A 14,225-nucleotide genomic window follows, 5' to 3' on the forward strand; every position below is an offset into this window, starting at 1 on the left:
CACACACACACACACACACACACACACACACACACACACACACACACACACACACACACACACACACACACATATATATATATATATATACACACACACCGTATATATACAGGTATATACACACACATACGCACACACCTGTATGTATAGTGTATCAGGGCTGTGCAAATTTCAGAATTCAATTCAATGAAATGGATGAATTTTAATTGGCTCCCCCCAACAGGATCTTGATTTGAGGTCGAATTTCATTTCCGGAAGTGGAACTGAATTCAATGCAATTCTGAGAAAACAATTCTCATCACATACCAGTGAGAATGAAACAGTGTATTGCACTTTCGATTCTTTAAATCAAGGGTAATGTGTAGTGTAAAATAAATAAAAGTGGTTGCGGTTTAAGTGGTGTTGCCTCTGTTTCCGTTAATGTCGTAATGGCAGGTTAAAGGCAATGCAGAACAGGTGTGATTTTCATTTGTTCTTGAACATTTTCTGAGGGGTCACAACAGTGTCCTGGATGGCTTTCAGTCATGAATTCCAAAGGGTGGGGAGGCAACAGAGAATGCTTTGTCAGCCCAACTACGGTGTCGGGTCCTTGGAACGATCAGGTTACCGTTAGCTGGGGCAGGGTCTTCAAGATAGTTGGGAGCCTGGGTACGGAGGGCTTTGTGGGTGAGTAGGAGAATTTTTAATTTGATGTGGTAAGTCAATGAAGGTTCTGGAGGAAGGGGGATGTCATTACGGAAACGGGTATGGATGAGGAGGCGGGCAGCAGAGTTTTGAAAGTATTGACGTTTGTGAGGAGACTTGAACGATGTGCCGTACAGGAGGTTTTGTCAGCAATCAATGTGAGGTGAAAAAGAATGCATGGATAAGGGTTTCAGTTGAAGATGTAAGTGAGATTATTGTCCATGATCACTCCAAGTTTGTGGCAGTGGGGTGAGGAGGAGAGGGTGGATTTATCAAGGGAAAGGTGAACATTTAGGGTTGGTGAGGTGAGGAATTTGGGGCCTATTATTATCGTGTCAGATTTGGTACAGTTAAATTTGAGAAAGTTATTCTGCATCCAGGAGCCACTATCAGAAAGGCCGTTTGAGAGAGTGGAGTGGGCCTGATGGTGTCCGGATTCTGCTGAAGACTGTAAAATTCACCAGTGTGGGACAAATAAAGGATATCTTATCTTATCCTATCTTATTCTGTAGACACAGTAAGTACATTTGGATGTCATCGGCCTAACAATGAAAGTAGAAGCCATGGTGGTGGATAATCTGACCGAGGCGTAGGAGATAGAGGGTGAACATAAGAGAAGCAAGTACTGAGCCCTGAAGAACAGCTTGGAATTGTGAAAACATTAGAAGAGGAGCCATTATTGATACAAATGAATTGTTTCCTGTCCAAAAAGGTATGCTATTAGCCATGTGAGGTCACCCGTGATGTGAATAAAAGACTTAAGACAGTGAAGCAAAATGGAATGGTTAATTGTTTCAAAAGCGGCAGAGAGGTCTTGCAGGATGAAGAAGGAGAATAGCCCAGAGTCGGAAAGGAGGAGATCATTGGTGACTTTGAGCAGGGCAGTTTCGGTGCTGTGGTGGGTACGGAAGCCAGATTGCAATTGTTCATTTAGGGCATTGTTAGTGAGAGGGGCCTTGATTTGGAAGGCATCAACACATTTAAAAATCTTCGAAAGGAAGGGGAGATTTGATATGGGCTGAAAGTTAGTGAAATCGCCATGAATGAGTCCAGTTTTCTTGCGAATGGGCATAATAGTAACCGGGTTGAGTGACAGTGGAACAATTGAGGAGTTAACAATTCTGGTAATAAATGGTGAGATGATGGACAGGCCCTGTATAACAAGGGGCCACGGGATGGGTTTTTATAAGCATGTGAAGGATGTCACGGAAGTGTTGATTTCAGTCAGATTGGCTTGGGGGATTGATGAAAATTTAGGGAGAGGAGAGGTGATTGTAAGGGGGAGGGGGGGTCACCTGGGAAGGGGATAGTACGGAAAAGGATTTGTAAATGGAGTCGATTTTAGATTGGAATAACAGAATCAGAATCGTCTTTATTAAGATAACCTTTATTTGTCCCACACTGGGGAAATTTGCAGTCTACAGCAGCAAGATTGGAGGATAAAGTGTTTCATTGCACAAAATAAGTGTTTCAGAAAAGAAAAGACCAATTATTGGCCAAGTATGTAGAACAGGAGAGGGCGGGAGTTGGATTTCTCACCAGTGAATGAGTCGGGGGTTGTTATCACTACGGTTGATGAGTTTACTAACGGTGGAAAAAAAAGGGATTTTTGGTTATTGGAGCCTGTGTGTATGGTTTTTGAGTAAATCTGTAGCATGCGCATGGATCAGGGCGGATTTGTACATTTGAAGGTGGTCAATGTATTATTGCAGGTGAACTGTGAGTCTGTTTTTGAGGAAGTCTTTCAAGTGGGCGTCTTCTGGATTTTAAGTGGTGAAGGTCAGGAGTGAACGTGTAAGAAACAGTTTTGGTTTTTCAGGGAGGTAAATGATCAAGGCAAGTGGAGAGAGAGTTGTTATAGTGCTTAAGGTCCAATATGCTGCCTGAAGGGGGAGGCAGGGGCGCGGCAAAGTTGGCACTGAGTGCGACTGTAAAATTTTGGGGCTTGATGGATGCGATGTTTGTGAAGGATAGGACATGTTTTACTTTTGCAATTGGGGTGGGAAGATGGCTCTCAAAAATTATAGCCAGGTGATCTGAGATGTGGATGTTGAGACTGGTGAGTAGCTGAATGGTGACGTGTGAGATTGAGACAGTCGAGGAGGTCTAGGAAGTCAGCGGCGTATTTGCGGATTTCTTATCTATATGGAACCAAGAAGTAAGACTGGCAGTAAAATGGCTATCAGATGAGTAATAGCCACCAAACTCCCTTCCACCCAACATCCGCAATATTGATTCTCTTCTCACATTCAAATCCCATCTCAAAACCCACCTATTCAAATTGCATCTTCAATTTAAATTCATTTCTTCTTTGATTAATAATTTTATCTGTGGTTTTATTGTTTTTGTTCTTGATTGGAAAGTGTCCTTGAGTGTTGTGAAAGGAGCTTAGAAATAAAATGTATTATTATTATTAACAAAATCAGTTAAATCAGAGAGAAATGACGGGTTTGGCTTGGGGTTGCGGTAGACTACTGCAATCAAAAAGGGGTTGGGGGAGAGTAGTGTGAAAGCAGTATATTTGAATGATTCAACCTGAGGGGTAGGAACAGCATTAGGTTTGAGGTGACTCTTGAAAACTGTGGCGACACCACCACCTCAACCAGTGGTGGGGTTGCTCAACGTGTTTGAATCCAGATGGGGTGGCTTCGTTGAGGGAAAAATAATCCAGACGGATTTAATCCTTACAATATTTGTCTGACATTCATGTTGTAAATAGATTCAAATATGAATTTCGTACAGCCCTGCTTAGTATGAAGAGTCTAATTCTCACCTCATCACAGACCATGCTGATAGACAACACCCAGTCAATGATGGAGATGGAAATGACCATGGTATAGCTCATCAGCCATTTGTTCTTCTTGAATTCATCCCAGCCAATCAAGTAGCTCTGAGAACAAACCAGATGAAGAGAAGCCCGGTAATACTTTTTTTTTTTGTTTTTTTGTTTTAGTATGCTGTCTTTGTAAGCAATCTTTGAATGGATGTACCTTAATGGCGAGATCAAGAGTAAAGATGAGGAGACAGACTATCTCAATGCTCTCAGTGAAGCCACAAGGAGGCTCCCAAGGTGGAGAGCGATATCGAGAGTCAGATGTTACGGAAAGGGAAGATGGCCGCTCCACAAACGCCAGCAACAGTACCACTGCAATGGTCAAGCCTAAACCCCTGCATGGGTACAAATAGTAGATTACAGAGACTTGAAAGGGATATTGCACTAGTACAAATTCCGTTCTCGCCAAAATTTCTAAATCTCCGAGATATGGCGAGGCCATGAGAATGCGAGGGGAGGGGTGTTACTGTTAATAGTGTTCGTGCTTCAACATGGCTACGCTCGTGAAAGCAAAACAACGAAATCAAACGCGTGCTCGTTCAATGTTGTAAACTAATATCCGGATTAATTTTAGGCAATTTTCCCTCAATTTTCTAGAGGAAATTTCATGAAAATTTCAAAATCCGGAATTCCGGGAAAATCCGGAGGACTCTAATCTCTCATGAGTGAAAATAAATACTGTATTTTCCGCACTAAAAGGCGCACTGGATTATGAGCCGCACCTTCAATGAATGGCTTATTTTGTAATTTTTTTTCATACATTGGACGCATTGGATTATAAGGCACAATCTACAATGCATCCACTAGATGGAGCTACGCTCCTACCATTCGTCTCGAGAGGCGTTTAAGACCGCCTCCGAAAAACAAATTAACATGACTTCAATGAAACTACGAAAATTGAAAAGAACATATCAAAACAGAAAATCAAGCGAGGAAATCACAAAATAAATTCTATAGCCTCCCTACAGAATTAATTTTGGCATTTACTTGAGCAAAGCTCCAACAGAACGATCAGAAGTTAATAAAATTTAAGAGACTGGACTGTCTCAGAAGTATTTGTTTTTTATTCCTTTGTTGTGTACTGTATTCACAAACGAGGAAATGACAAAATAAATGCTGTAGGGGGGCTCTAGAACTTATTTTGTGATTTCCGTGCTTGATTTTATGTTTTGATGCATTATTTTCAATTTTCGTAGTTTCATTGAACTAATCGTTAATTTACGTTTGTCGGAGGCGGTCATGAACGCCTCTCGAGTCGAACGGAAGAAGAAAGGCACGGAGACAGACAAAGATGTACCTGTGTTTGTTGAGACTGTGAAAACCATTCATAAAATGTGCGTTTTAAAAAACAACACCACCGCTCTCCTTTTTTCGGGGCTGCAACAAAAACATATTTAATAAAGCAACGACACAGTTCACTGAACCAACAGCAAGTTATAACATTGTAAGCATGTCTCTAGCAAGGAGCCATCTTGGGGTCGACGTATTACCGCAATCACCATACAAAAGGTGTATCAGATTTTAAGGCGCGCTGTGAGCTTTTAAGAAAATGGAAGACTTTTCGTGCGCCTTATAGTGCGGAAAATATGCTATATATTTTTTCATAAATTCAAGATATTGAAAAAAAAACCCGTATTTATTAAAAACAGAAAAAAGTAAATACAATTTCAAGAGATAAGTATACTTGTTTTTTTTTTTTTTTATTGTACGACGTACTATCACGACAGTCACACGTTGACTACTAAGCGAACTAAATTTCCCACAGCACTTATTAGACAAGCAATGTTATGTGATCATCTGCAGCCACTGATGGCCAAGCGGCCATGTCATAACTAATTAACATGTTGAGTCGCGTGTGTCTTACCCTCCATGGCAGACCCTCCGTCGAACCCCTGAGACCGACTCACCGGAACCCCAGGGGTTCGATTGAACCCAGGTTAAGAGCCACTGGTCTAGATGTTGTTATATCCATTTAATTTTGTGATCCGCTTCTCATCACGGGGGCCGCGGGTGTGCTGGAGTCTATCCTAGCCGTCTTAGGGCAGTAGGCGGGGTACACCCTGAACTGGATGCCAGTCATTTGCAGGGCACACATAGACAAATCAACCATTCATGCGCAGAATCACACTTCGGGACAATTTAGTGTGTTCAATTAACCTGCCGGCCAATTCTTGGAATGTGGGAGGAAACCTGAGTACCCGGAGAAAACCCACGCAGGCATTGGGAAAACATAAAAACTCCGGAATTGAATCCTGCACCTCTGTACTGTGAGGCGGATGTGCTAACTAATTGACCACCGTCCCACTTGTACAGTTAATAAAGGTTTTACAATCAAAGTTTTATTTTGAAAGGCAAATTCAATGGATTGTGCTTGCACTTTAACCTACAATGTATGTAGAGTATCTGCGTTTATGTAATTGATGTGTCTTGATCAACCGATCTGTCAATTTACAGGACAATGATCCTCATTGAAAACAGATTAGTTTTAAAAACCTATTTAAAAATAACAGTAAAGGAGTGTACTCGAAAGAAGAAAAGGGGTCATTATGTGTCATTTCATCAAATTTCCGAAAATCTTCCCACCTAGGCATCACATAATGTCTTGGAAAAAAAATCTAGTGTGATAGGAAAAAAAAATCACAAATATTAGGTCTCTACTGTCATTAGTTTTCTCATGAAAAATCCTTGAATGAAGGGTAGTTTAGACGGTTATTAGCATCATACTGTGAAAAGCCATTTTAAAACAGCAATATTTGCAAATCGTTTTCACCTGTAGCCTTCAAAATTTCTACAGTGGACATCTGTTAATGTGGAATGTCTGGGGTTGGTGTAGCTCAAATAAAACCGCGTATGGTAGATACTCAAACTTCTCTCAAAATTTGGCTTATCGAAATTAAATAGCAAACCTAAAGAGTGGCTGAGCTTACAGTTTTGGAGATAAAAAATTGTATGACTTCTGCCTCTCTCTCTCTAGTGTCAGCTAAAACATTCTCCAGAATGTTTTTTCTTGGATGAATTTGTTTCAAAGATAATGAGGCTCAAAAAAGGAAATAAACAAATCTTTGCCCAACTTCAGAACCATATTCCAAAAAACCTGACAACAGGTATCATATTCAACCTTACTTTTGTTGAAAGTTGAAATTCTAGTTAAAAACGCTGGGAGAGTGTTTTGCCTCATTTCGAAACACCGATTTTTTTTTTTTTTTTTTTTTTTTAATCTTGATAATTGTGAGGGGCTTGTGGCTGTTTTTGGTACTGCATGTCCAACCTTACGAGTAAACATTACAGCAGCAGGGCAATTCAAAAATAATCTCAACACTTCTAATTTTTACAAAGTTGAATCTTTATGATCAATGACCAATTGAAGTAAGCCAATGATGCATCAGCTGCGGTGAAATCATTTGCTACCAGCTGAGAGATAAGATAAGATAAGATAAGTTTATGAGAGACAGTCGTCCAGAAGACCTGTACAATGTCCGACTGCAGCATATAAGTGCAAGGATTGAAGATCCCTCGATAGGAACTGGGCATATGTATGCTATCAAAAAAGCTAACACAACAGAACAGAGAAGTTCTTTAGAGATATTGTAAAGTGACTGCCAAATTAATGAGACAACGGAATTGGATCTGTAATGTAAAATTTTGAAATGCTCAAATCAAGATGACTATTTGATGTGATGTAATAGCTGCTTTCCCCACGTTCAACTCACATTCATGGACTAATTACCTTTGTAAATACAGCTGTGGGACATTTTAATGTTCTCGTAAAGTTACATTTATCAGTAGCATTTAGTCACATGTATGTCTGATAAATAATTGCCCCCTGCTGTGAGATTTACTAGTAGACTATTAGGACACTAAAAAGCCCCACAAAAAACCCTACCTATATCAGTATTAAAAAAAAAAAAAAAAAACACTGTGACACAACAAGGAAAAAAAAACTCCCTCCCAGTTTTTAAAGATTATTTTTTTGAAAAGAAGTTCATCCATCCATCCATTTTCTGAACCGCTTTATCCTCACAAGACTCGCGGGGAGTGCTGGAGCCCACTGTAGCCATCTTCGGGCAGTAGGCGGGGGACACCCTGAACCAGTTGCCAGTCAATCGCAGGGCACACAGAGACGAACAACCATCCGGGCTCACACTCACACCTAGGGACAATTTAGACTAAACATTTTAGAGTGTTCGATCAGCCTGCCATGCATGTTTTTGGAATGTGGGAGGAAACCGGAGTACCCGGAGAAAACCGACGGGGAGAACATGCAAACTCCACACAGGAAGGCCGGAGCTGGGATCGAACCCGGTACCTCTGTACTGTGAGCTCGACGCGCGAACCACTCAATTACCGGGCCACCAGTACTTCCTTTTTTGAGTCTTAATATTTGTGGAACTGATCCACGAAGAAGTAACCATATTTTGGAGATTGTTTAACCTACCACGACAGATAGAGACAAAAGTGAGAGAAGTCTTAATCCTGCAAAAATGGGGTCTCAACAACTCTTCAAATTTATTTCATTTTGACAAACCAAATTTTGGGAGAAGTTTAAGTTCCTACCATACTACCTTATAATTGAGTTCCACACCTGACATTCCAAATCTCAAAGCTATTCGTAACAGATATTGACTGTGGAAATTTTGAAGGCTACAGGTGAGATAATTTTCCAGATATATTGCTAAAAATGTCCGTTCAGAATAGGATTTTAAAAAATGTCTAAACTTCAATAATTTTTCATGAGAGAAATATTGACAAGAGACACCTAATACAGTAATCCCTCGTTTATCGTGGGGGTTACGTTCCAAAAAGAACCAGTGATAAGTGAAATCCGTGAAGTAGGATTTATTTAAAAAAAAAAAAAAAAAAAAAAAAAAAAAAAAAATGTGAGAGGGACGAAATTTCAAATGTGCTGTATGTTTCACATACAGCACGTTTGACAATAAAGTTGTATTTGGTACTTGATCGTCCGCTTTATTTTTTACAGTGATTGTACAATACTGAACTATGTATACAATGCAGAGGCGATTGCTCTCAGACTGCAAGGGAAGCTCAGCTTCCCCTAAAATGTCAAAATGTAAGTGATCAAATATATGTGTGTACGTACAATTGTGTGGACATGTCATTGACTATATATGCGCTACAGCGCGATCAACTTTTGTTCCGAATCAGCTTCTTATTACTGGTTACGATGCGACTGTCTTCTCATTCATTCCCGCAGCTTCACTGTGCTTTAAACTGTGTGGACGCTGAGCGCCGACCACGCGGACGCTGGGCGTCAGGAGAGTTCAGTGTAGGTTGTCCCAATGCATCGAAACGAGACGAGTCATTGGATAAAAGCTGCTTTTGTCCCGCCCATTGGACGCTCAGCGTCTCTGGGAGTCAATCAGAGATGAAAGTGGACTTTTCTGAAAATTCCGGAAAAAAAAAAAATATATATATATATATCACGCACGCACGCACACACTTGGCCAATCACGCATGAATTAGTTACTCGAAACGCTATTTAAATACTCGACATTCAATGACTAATCTTCCTTTTGTGTGCACACGTGCACCCTTTGTGTCTTCTGTTCTCGCCAAAATTTCGAAATCTCGGAGATATGGCGAGGCCATGAGAATGCGAGGCGAGGATATTACTGTTGTGGCGATGCCACTCAAGCTAAGCGAGCCTCAGCAGCAGATAGGTACCATTCAGCACGAACATGTATGCAAGCGCGTCTTTGGATTTCAACTAATCAGCGCCGACGCAACCGAGGTCACACACGACAACAGCTAAGCTAAGTTAGCCGAGACGACACTCGATCGGACGGACTTTTTCTGCCAATCTGTGTGTTTCCCTTTTTGTCCAAATATATTTTTTACGACAACTGTCTTGTCCACGGTGTCTTTTATTCGTTCCACTGGGGTTTAGCAAGTGTGTTTATAAAGAGACGAAAATCTCTTTACTGTTACTACTGTTAGTGTCTCAACATGGCTACGCTCGTGAAAGCAAAACAACGAACTCAAATGCGTCTTCGTTCAATGTTGTCAACCAATATCCGGATTGATTTTAGGCAAATTTTCCTCAATTATCCGGAGAAATTTTGATAAAAATTTGAAAAACGCGGAATTCCGGGAAAATCCGGAGGACTTTGTCTCTGGTCAATGGACAGTGGGCGTATATAGGCTGGCCCGGAAACTCAGCTTTTCTGCATGATGATTGGATGATCTGTCTGAGGCTGATTTCTTTTTGATTGACAGCGAAATGAGCCAATCAGCGATCTTATGGGGAAGTCAACCTTCTCATTTTTTTTTGAAAAGGAACGGAGAATAGAATTCACGTATAAATAAAGGGACACATTTTATGATGTAGGCCAAAATTGAGCTTCCCCTACTTGACAGACCAGCATCCGCCACTGATCGAATGAAACCAAAGACCAAAAATTTGCAAAGGTAAATTTGGCAAGCTGTACAGAGACAAGGTGCGGAGACTGTTCACGTCGGTCAGTGCCTTAGCGAATCAGGATGCAGAACACTGTTTAAAAGCATTAAAAAAACTGCACTAAAAAAATCTGTAAAACAGCGAAGCCACGGAATGTGAACCGCGTTAGAGCGGGGGATCAGTGTATTCAAATCTTTCCTATTAAGAAGTCGGGCTTTTTACAATAATTTTTACAGGACATTCTGAGGTGGTCACATGGGGGGTATTTGATGAAATGGCAAGGAATGACCCAATGATCAAGAACATTTGGTCATGATTCTTGTTTTAAAGACCCAATGAGTGTGAATTAAATTAAGCACATCAACAACCAGAGCTTTACAGATAATGAAGAAAGTAAGAAAGTTTGAACTGACCATTGGCATATCCTTGAGTAGTACCAACGATACAGACGGAGTGAGCTTGCATCCACCCGGTGGTTGATGGATCGATACTGGAGGCAGGCAAGTAAACATGCTGACTAAACTATATTGTACATTGTCAACATCAAAGAAAACTGACAAAAATACGACACACGTATACAGCTTTAAAACTCCATAATTGTGGACAATAAACATAAATGGGTTAAATATGACACCCAACTATTGGTCACACAAACATATGAAAAGGATTAACATCCGTATAATTTCATTAATTAAATGTATAGCACCACACAATGCATTCTGGGAACCATAAATATGTAAAATAGGTAGATATGACATGCCTGTGCCGAGAGCGACGGTAGGGCTCATACAAGTGTTTATGCTGTCCTTTTTCTTGAATGTCACAATAACCAACAAACAAAATCTAGGATACGTTTTCTGTATTAATGACCAAGCACACAGCTGATGTGAGTACGCAGCTGTGTGCTTAAATTCAAACAGAAGAAATAATGTCATGTGTGTGTGTGTGTGTGTGTGTGTGTGTGTGTGTGTGTGTGTGTGTGTGTGTGTGTGTGTGTGTGTGTGTGTGTGTGTGTGTGTGTGTGCGCGAAAAAATATATATAAAATAGATGTAATTTTTTTTGTACAGTTGACCTCTGCTGTTCGCTGGGAATAGAGACCAGGATGTCCCACCAATAGTGAAAATCTGCATAATATTAACACCAATTTTTTGAGGTTACATATGATTTTACCAGGTCAGCCCACTTGGGAATAGATTTTCCTCCATGTGGCCTCCGAACCAAAATGAGAGCAACACCCCTGTTCTAGACAATTCAGCTAAATTTGATTCAGTATAAATTACTTGTATTATTATGTACTTTGGGCTCAAATAAAACTTTTACAAAGGATAAATGTACATTCAGAAAGTACTCCATTAATTCTGTAAATGCCAACATAGCAGTTACGAACGTGTTGTTGTTCCACAGTATGTTCAGAAAAGCTCTGCGAGTTACACTGATGCAAACAAAGATTGTTTTGTCAAAAACAGCAAGTTTATAATTGCACGTAATTCAGGTTTATATTGAAATAACCATTTGTAACATTAAAACAGTACATCAAATGTTCACACCATCACTTACTCAAACTGGAAAAGTTTTAGTTACCTGAATGGCATCTTCAATGAAAACAACTGCTTGTTGGATGTAGAGCTCCTCATCTGTCAGAAGAGAGACCGGTGAGAGTAGCAAGACCATCTTTGTCTTAGAGGTGAATCTTCACATATTCCAAAGTTAAAGGCATTGTGAAATCAACTGGTCTACCTTTACAAGATTTTACAAGGCTAAGAGAAAGCATAAAAACTCTGCCTTACTAAAATAAACAGAAATGTCTGTGAAATGTTGTCTGTGGAACTGGTCCGACTGGTTTGATTTCTACTTAACTAACAGAAGTTCCCGTTCAACCTTCGTGTTGTCCTCAGTCGCTTGTGATAAAGAGGTTTCAAGATTCAAGAATAAAGTGGAGCCTCTCTTAGCTGAGAGAAAGAAGGAGTGGCACACCTTAAAGCAGGGATGGGCAATCGGGGCTTGTGGGCCGCACGCTGAGTGGCTCCCTTATTCATTAAAAAAAAAAAAAATCTAACAAGTAAATAATTTTTTAAGTATTGGTGGAAAAAAAGGCAGGGGGGTCCGCAAATTTGCGAATCCATGGGTGGCGAACTGCGACTGTGCAGGGTCTACTGTAGTTTTAATTTGTAATATCACCAATCACCACGAGAGGTCAGACATGTCTTAGTTGTACTTATACTGGGTCTTACACTACCCTATACTGCAATATGAGTAGGCATAAAAATGTTCTTGCGGTTCTTGTCTTCCTTGTCTTCACAATCTAATATAGTGATAAAATATGACATTTCATGGCTGTGCAATTTAAGTAGAACCATGGATGAAGGCCCGGCCACTGGGAGCTCACCAACGAGCCCAACCTCCAGGGCTGGTTCCAGAGGGGGGCCATGGTGACCCGCATCCGGTCAAGGGAAAATTCCGCCTAAATTTCATACTTATCATCAGGGCTCTCTGAGCTGTGTTTTGTCAGGTCCCTCACCTATGACCTGTTTGCCATGGGTGACACGACCAGGGGGCTGAAGTCCCAGACAACCAAGCTCCCACTGGGACACACAAACCACTGCTTGTACCTGACGGAGATAATTTTGTAGTGCTTTAGTGGTTGTTTTAAACAGAAGCAAAGTACCTTCTTAATTCTACAACACGATTGCTCCATAACTGAACTCCTTTTACAGAAACACATATTTGTTTTATGTTTGTTCTTGTCCTTGATTTTGACACTCGCGCCCTTTAGACCACAACAACCCACTCTGACTAAGAAGAGCTACTGGATACTGTGGGAAAGTTGTTTATAATATGTTTTTTACATTATTTGTGCGGTTTTAAATTCAACCCTGTCATAGAATTTGAGAGAGTTTAATTTGATACAATAATGGATTTGTTGAGTCTCTATAACTTGAATGTTGGAATAAATGTGATTCTGTTATCCCATATTTACTCTCTGTGTAACTTTAAAACCTGTTTCAGAGTGATACCTCGCAAATACCTCATATACAATGGGGTAGGTTGATAATGGTAGACTTGTCGGACCGGGAGAGCTCAGGCTGCTCCTGTTCTAGCTTTTAAGACAATATCTTGTTGTTAAGTGAACGGCTTCTGGTCAAATTAACTGTTGCTTGTGAGAAGATAACATCAAACCCAGGACACCATGAGAGGGACATCGCAAGCTGTGTTCGTGAACCATTGACATCCAGTAGGAGCCGTTTGACGACATCTCAGGAATGAACTGTGTTCTCATTGAAACTCTCCTTTACTGAAACTGTTGTGGAATGTGAAAATACTCCCCACTCCCGTTAGTAGATTGTGTATCAGGGACATCCTTCCAATAAATGCAAGGAGACAAACGCGCACTCTTCAGAGTTGCCCCGGAACCTGTAACGGTTTACATTGCAGAGCCAGCTGGAGAGCTGCTTTGAGATTGTGAACCGAGACATGTTTTAGCGCGCTCTCTCTTGCAAGAAAGACAACCATGCTTGCCTCCTGAGTCTTCCTGTTCCTGATGTGTTCTTAGCATCTGATTACCAGCATAAACCTAACATTGAACGGTGGATAATTCGTCTAGCTCTCTTTTGGAGCTTTACAATCGACTGAGTATTTGTTTTGGAAATGCAGTATTGTCCCATATCCCAACACAATAGTACAGGGATGGCACTAATAACAAACAATGCAAAGTACATCATGATTCCTTATTCAGGAGATACTTGTTTTAGATATTTTTTATATGTTGAATTTCCTTTCACATTTTTGCCTCATTTGGGGCCTTTTTTTTCTTTTGGGTGGTGTTCTCAACAAACTAGACTGGTCTAACAACACGGACGCTCTGATCAGGAAGGGGCAGAGTCCCGGCTCTTCCCGCTCAGAAAACTGAGGTCTTTTGGAGTTCAGGGGTCACTCCTTAAGACCTTTGATGACTCTGTGGTGGCCTCAGCCATTCATGATGGCATAGACTGCTGGTCAGGCAGCATTTCAGCCCGGGACAGAGAGAGACTGGACCTACTGGTCAGGAGGGCCAGCTCTGTCCTGGGCTGCTCCCTGGACACTCTGGAGGAGTGGGCAACAGGAGGATGCTAGCCAAGCTAAAATCTATGATGGACAGACCCACCCACCCCTACAGGCCACCCTGACAGCACCCGCGCTGGCTGCAAGAAGAAATACAGCCGTTCGTTCCTGCCCACTGTTGTCAGGCTATTGAATAGACAGACCTGAACACCTGGACTCACCCCCACTCACCCATTTTTAATCTGCTTTTATAT

General features: G+C 41.0%; 1 protein-coding gene across 2 annotated transcripts in view; it reads right to left on the minus strand.

The window, feature by feature from the left end:
* tpcn2 (two pore segment channel 2) overlaps nucleotides 1-14,225 on the minus strand; it is an 81,643-nt gene that overhangs the window by 42,619 nt on the left and 24,799 nt on the right. The window contains exons 3-6 of one of the 2 annotated variants that reach the window (XM_019879841.1): nucleotides 11,515-11,567; nucleotides 10,346-10,422; nucleotides 3,675-3,852; nucleotides 3,458-3,574 (exon numbers count right to left, since the gene is read on the minus strand). In XM_019879841.1, coding sequence (XP_019735400.1) covers nucleotides 3,458-3,574; nucleotides 3,675-3,852; nucleotides 10,346-10,422; nucleotides 11,515-11,567 — 425 coding nt within the window. The remainder of the gene's footprint in view (nucleotides 1-3,457; nucleotides 3,575-3,674; nucleotides 3,853-10,345; nucleotides 10,423-11,514; nucleotides 11,568-14,225) is intronic. The other variant, XM_019879842.1, reaches the window with a different exon arrangement.

The sequence above is a fragment of the Hippocampus comes genome, unplaced genomic scaffold, assembly GCF_001891065.2.
Source record: "Hippocampus comes isolate QL1 unplaced genomic scaffold, H_comes_QL1_v1.1 scaffold175, whole genome shotgun sequence".
Lineage (NCBI taxonomy): Eukaryota > Metazoa > Chordata > Actinopteri > Syngnathiformes > Syngnathidae > Hippocampus > Hippocampus comes.